This window comes from Boleophthalmus pectinirostris, unplaced genomic scaffold (genome assembly GCF_026225935.1).
Source record: "Boleophthalmus pectinirostris isolate CB_2022bp ecotype Guang Dong unplaced genomic scaffold, ASM2622593v1 HiC_scaffold_5, whole genome shotgun sequence".
Classification (NCBI taxonomy): domain Eukaryota; kingdom Metazoa; phylum Chordata; class Actinopteri; order Gobiiformes; family Gobiidae; genus Boleophthalmus; species Boleophthalmus pectinirostris.
The window spans coordinates 39,289,849-39,295,848 of record NW_026571404.1 but is presented as its reverse complement, the minus strand read 5'-3'; the positions used below and the strand labels follow the sequence as shown (position 1 = coordinate 39,295,848).

The 6,000-nt window shown below is 40.1% G+C and overlaps 1 protein-coding gene across 1 annotated transcript in view; it reads left to right on the top strand.

The window, feature by feature from the left end:
* LOC110169166 (regulating synaptic membrane exocytosis protein 1-like) overlaps positions 1-6,000 on the top strand; it is a 101,952-nt gene that overhangs the window by 30,177 nt on the left and 65,775 nt on the right. The window contains exons 3-4 of the mRNA XM_055162468.1: positions 2,666-2,870; positions 5,251-5,262. Of these exons, the coding sequence (XP_055018443.1) occupies positions 2,666-2,870; positions 5,251-5,262 (217 nt within the window). The remainder of the gene's footprint in view (positions 1-2,665; positions 2,871-5,250; positions 5,263-6,000) is intronic.

Below are 6,000 nucleotides of genomic sequence, written 5' to 3'. Positions count from 1 at the left end.
CTTCTTTTCTTATCTATTTTAATGGTTCAAGATGGACAAAACTATTCACCTACCATTCTGGGAGTTGTAGTTTTTAGCTTCGTTAGGTTTACTTAGTATTGCTCGTGTATTCATGTTGGACATTTGTCAGCTCTGGACTACATTTTTGCCATGTACAGTTGGAATTTGTAGTTTAAAGCATCATTTTAATGGAAAAGTTGCGCTGCTGTTATGTCATCATCCTTCATTTGAGTTGCACTGCGGATGTTGGACTACATTTCTGGGCAGGAGTTACTGGGATTTGTAGTTTTTAATGGCCGAAGCGTCAGAGGATGGTTGTGCTTCTGATCAGTGAGTACTATAGGTTTGATATAGGAGGGGGATGTTAAGGGAGGAGCTGACACATCTACAGTCGACTGACAATCATGAATGTTTCATCTTGTGTTTATTCTTTTATTTCACTTTTGTTGGTTGGGTTGGTATATCAGCTTCTCTTGTCTTTGAACAGTATATAGTAGAATACACAAAAAATACACAAGAAAGTTATTGTATTTTGAGACTAAGCAAATAGTTTTATGAACAACTGAATCTAATTGTCTGAATGTTCATGACAACAGTATGGTACATACTACACTTTTACACTCAGTTCAGTTTGGCTGCATAGATCTTGCAGATCTTGGAAATTATTGAAAATAATAAACAAATAAATAAACAAATAATAATAATAATAATAATAATAATAATAATAATAATAATAATAATAATAATAATAATAATAATAATAATAATTTGCAGAAATTAGAAAATTGACAAATTTGTGAGAACATAATCACTAAGCTGCAAAAGTAAATAGTGTAAAAGTAACTTGTAGTATGATCTTTCAAAACTGGACCTGCTCATGTAGAACGTACGCTTCCTCTCTCATCCGTTCACTTGTGTGTGAGATTGTTCATAGACAATGCAAACATCTTGTATGATCTGTGATGAAATCAAAAGTATCACTGAGCAGTGGCCTGCTGCACACTGTCCAGCACACTGTTAGATGTGATAATATGTCTGCATGTTCTGCACAACAGAACTTTAGGCTTTAGGTTTTATTTCTGTTAAACTGTGTGTATGTGTCTGTGTGTATGTGTCTATGTGTATGTGTCTGTGTGTAGGCGTCTATGTGTAGGTGACTGTGTATATGTGTCTGTGTGTATGTGTCTGTGTGTAGATGACTGTGTGTAGGTGTCTGTGTGTATGTGTCTGTGTGTAGATGACTGTGTGTAGGTGTCTGTGTGTATGTGTCTGTGTGTAGATGACTGTGTGTAGGTGTCTGTGTGTATGTGTCTGTGTGTAGATGACTGTGTGTAGGTGTCTGTGTGTATGTGTCTGTGTGTAGATGACTGTGTGTATGTGTCTATGTGTATGTGTCTGTGTGTAGGCGTCTATGTGTATGTGTCTGTGTGTATGTGTCTGTGTGTAGATGACTGTATAGGTGTCTGTGTGTATGTGTCTGTGTGTAGATGACTGTGTGTATGTGTCTATGTGTATGTGTCTGTGTGTAGGCGTCTATGTGTAGGTGACTGTGTATATGTGTCTGTGTGTATGTGTCTGTGTGTAGATGACTGTGTGTAGGTGTCTGTGTGTATGTGTCTGTGTGTAGATGACTGTGTGTAGGTCTGTGTGTATGTGTCTGTGATGTGTCTAGATGACTGTGTGTAGTGTCTGTGTGTATGTGTCTGTGTGTAGATGACTGTGTGTAGTGTCTGTGTGTAGGTGTCTGTGTGTAGGTGACTGTGTGTAGGTGTCTGTGTGTATGTGTCTGTGTGTATGTGTCTGTGTGTAGGTGTGTATGTGTGTGTGTGTATGTGTATCTGTGTGTATGTGTCTGTGTGTATGTGTCTGTGTGTAGATGACTGTATAGGTGTTGTGTCTGTGTGTATGTGTCTGTGTGTAGATGACTGTGTGTAGGTGTCTGTGTGTAGGCGTCTATGTGTATGTGTCTGTGTGTATGTGTCTGTGTGTAGATGACTGTATAGGTGTCTGTGTGTATGTGTCTGTGTGTAGATGACTGTGTAGGTGTCTGTGTGTATGTGTCTGTGTGTAGGTGACTGTGTGTAGGTGACTGTGTGTATGTGTCTATGTGTATGTGTCTGTGTGTAGGCGTCTATGTGTATGTGTCTGTGTGTATGTGTCTGTGTGTATGTGTCTGTGTGTAGATGACTGTATAGGTGTCTGTGTGTATGTGTCTGTGTGTAGATGACTGTGTAGGTGTCTGTGTGTATGTGTCTGTGTGTAGATGACTGTGTGTATGTGTCTGTGTGTATGTGTCTGTGTGTAGATGACTGTGTGTATGTGTCTGTCTGTATGTGTCTGTGTGTATGTGTCTGTGTGTAGATGACTGTGTGTATGTGTCTGTGTGTATGTGTCTGTGTGTATGTGTCTGTGTGTAGATGACTGTGTGTATGTGTTTGTGTGTATGTGTTTGTGTGTATGTGTTTGTGTGTATGTGTCTGTGTGTAGGTGTCTGTGTGTAGATGACTGTGTGTATGTGTCTGTGTGTATGTGTCTGTGTGTAGATGACTGTGTGTATGTGTCTGTGTGTATGTGTCTGTGTGTAGATGACTGTGTGTATGTGTCTGTGTGTAGGTGTCCTCGTCCTCTCGTACATGTTGAACCTTGTCTTCGTTTGTGTTTCCAGAGGGATCCAGCAGCAGTTGTCGAGTTATCGGGAGAGTGTGATCCGCCAGGCCTCGGCTGCCGCCTCGGGTCACCGTGACGACGCTCCCACCTGCGGAATCTGCCACAAGACCAAGTTTGCCAATGGCTGCGGAAACCTCTGCTCCTACTGCCACACCAAGTTCTGTGCCCGCTGTGGAGGGAGGGTCTCTCTGCGCTCCAACACGGTCAGTCCTGCAGACACAATTTAGACCGGTTTAGATCAGGTTTAGACTGGTTTTAGACCAGGTTTAGACCAGGATTAGACCAGGATTAGACCAGGTTTAAACCAGGTTTAGACCAGGTTTAGACCAGGTTTTGACCATGTTTAGACCATTTTTACACCAGGTTTAGACCAAATTTAGACCTGTTTAAGACCAGGTTTAGACCAGGTTTAGACCAGGTTTGACCATTTTTATTAGACCAGTTTTAGACCAGGTTTAGACTAGGTTTAGACTAGGTTTAGACCAGGTTTAGACCAGGTTTGGACCTATTTTAGACAAGTTTTAAACCAGGTTCTGTCCTGGTTCAATCTTGTCCTAGCCTTGATTCACTGTAGTCCCGGTCTAGTGCTGATCTAGTCCTGGTGTAGTCCCGGTCTAGTGTTGATTTAGTCCTGGTGTAGTCCTGATCCAGTTCTGGTGTAGTCCTGATGTAGTCCTGGTCCAGTCCTGGTGTAGTCCTGATGTAATCCTGGTCCAGTTCTAGTTTGTGTCATATTGAAATGTTATTCTGTGCTGCTGAACAGGTAAAGGTTAATTGGGCATTAGTGCTGAGTGCAGACTAGGGGGTCTAAAGTGCGGCTCGAGGGCCTCGGGGGTCCGGAGGTGAACTATACAGGACCGCAGGGGGTAACTTAGCTCCCTCTTCTCCTCCTCACACCCTCACCCCTCTTTCTCTCTCTCTCTGCCCATCTTTCCTTTAACATTCTTTCTGTTTCTCCTTCCCTCTCTTTTTCAATCTCCCTCTCTCCCTCCTTCCACCTCTCTCTCCCCTTCCTCCCTCTCTCCCCTTTCTCTTTCTTTTGATCTCCCTCACTCTCTTTCCATCTCTCTCTTCCAACTTCCATCTTCTCTCTCCTCAAAGGGCCGTATCACTCTATTTCTGATGTACTTTCCTCATCAAATAGACCTGGAGTTCTGTTTTATTCACAAATGTTTAAGTAATCCTGCATATTTAAGCTTCTTCTCTCAAACATATATCACTCTGTTCCACCTTGTGATGTCATGTGGTCATACAGGAAGTGCTCCACTGTGTTTTTAAACTCCATACACCTTCACTAGAATCCAGTGTTGGAGTAACGTGTTATAAAAGTAATGAATTCCTGTAATGTGTTGTTTTTTGCTCTAATACAGTAATGTTCAGCATTACAGGGAAAAAAGTGGTAAAATTTTACTCAATACAAATGTGAGTAACGCGTGTTACAATACTTTTTTAATCTGGACTGAAGTGGTGGGTTTTTCATTTTTCTTCATAGAAATTTGCTAAAATCACTGCAATATCAGCAGAAGTGAAACACTGGAAGTGCGCCCACGTAGACCGTGATCGCGAGTGAAAGGACTGACACAGAACTCCACGCTCCACAGAGCTAAATGCAGCTGACGCCCGATCACGTTTGAAGGTTCTCTCAGGGGAGGTCCTAGATTCCAAGTTCTAGTCCAAGATTAGTCCTGGTTTGGTCCTGGTTTAGTCTTGGTTTAGACCTATTTCAGTCCTGGTTCAGGTCTGGTTTAATCCTAGTTTAGTCCTGGTTTTGTCCTGGTTCAGTCCTGGTTCAGTTCTGGTTTAGTTCTGGTTCAGTACATATACGGCGCAAAAGTTCAACATCTTTGCAGTTATTTTGGTGAGAGTAACTTAAAAGTAATGCAATAGTAATGTAATGCCTTACATTTTAAATACAGTAATATTGTAACGTAACAAATTACTTTGAGATGACAGTAACAAGTCATAAATAACACATTACTGTTTTAAAGTAACTTGCCCAACAGTGCTAGAATCATTTGGATCATTTCAGCTAAAGGTAAAACTAGCTACTAACTTGAAAACTTCCACTTCATGACATCACAAGGTAGAGCATTTAGAGTTTTGAAGATGCACACTAATAATAAAGAGTTACTCAAACATGTGTGAATGAAACAAAACTGAACTCCAGGTCTGTTTTTGACGAAGGAACACGATTAGAACATGTCTTAAAGCTCACAACAAGAGTCAGTTTTGTGTAATATTGGACATTTAAGTTGTTCTCTTCTCTTCCCTGTCTCTCTCTCTCCATCTCTCCTCTTTTCCATCACTCCCTCTAGTTTTCTCCTCTCTTTCGCTTTGCTCACTCTCATGTTAACCATAAAACAAATATGCCAAACAATTAATGACAAGGTTCAGCATTTGAGGATCAGAAGTTTGAAGATTTCTTTAAAACAGTGAATCTCTATAAACCCCTGCTCCATCTGAAATGATGATATCAAAATATAAATAGTAAGATATAGAAAGTGAAATGTGTTTTAAATAACTATTGAATTGAATATTGGTCCTAAACGTGTCTCTCTCTGTCCACATGCTTCACATCTGCAGGAGGACAAAGTGGTGAGTTCTGTACGTTTGTTTTTTATAGTGCATCTTTTAATGGCTTTGCAAAGTTTTGAAATGAATTTGAACTACGTCAATTTGCTGAACAGTCTTGTGTAATGTGGACATACGGAAGTGATACTGTGCACTGCACACAGAAAACAGGAAGACACTGTAGCAAATGTTGTACTCAAGTGTACTCCCACTACTACTACTAGTATAATAGTACTCAAGTAGAAGTACAAAGCAGTGGCCCAAAGAATGACTCAAGTAAGAGTAACTCAAAGAAAAACTGTTTTGATTTATAATTTGAAGTGAATATGATGGGAAGATTTGAATATTAAATAATCCAACAAAATTAGATTTAAAGAACAAACTTACAGTGGGAACAGGAAGCTCAACTTTTACTCAAGTAAGACTACTGATACACTGTACTATATATTACTCAAGTAAGAGTACTGTTACACTTTACTATATGTTACTCAAGTAAGAGTACTGTTACACTGTACTGTACTCAATGTAGAGTAAGAGTACTGTTACACTGTAATAAATACTCAGTGAGGAGTAAGAGTACTGTTACACTGTAATAAATACTCAGTGAGGAGTAAGAGTACTGTTACACTGTAATAAATACTCAGTGAGGAGTAAGAGTACTGTTAATAAATACTCAGTGAGGAGTAAGTACTGTACTGTAATAAATACTCAGTGAGGAGTAAGAGTACTGTTACACTGTAATAAATACTCAGTGAGGAGTAA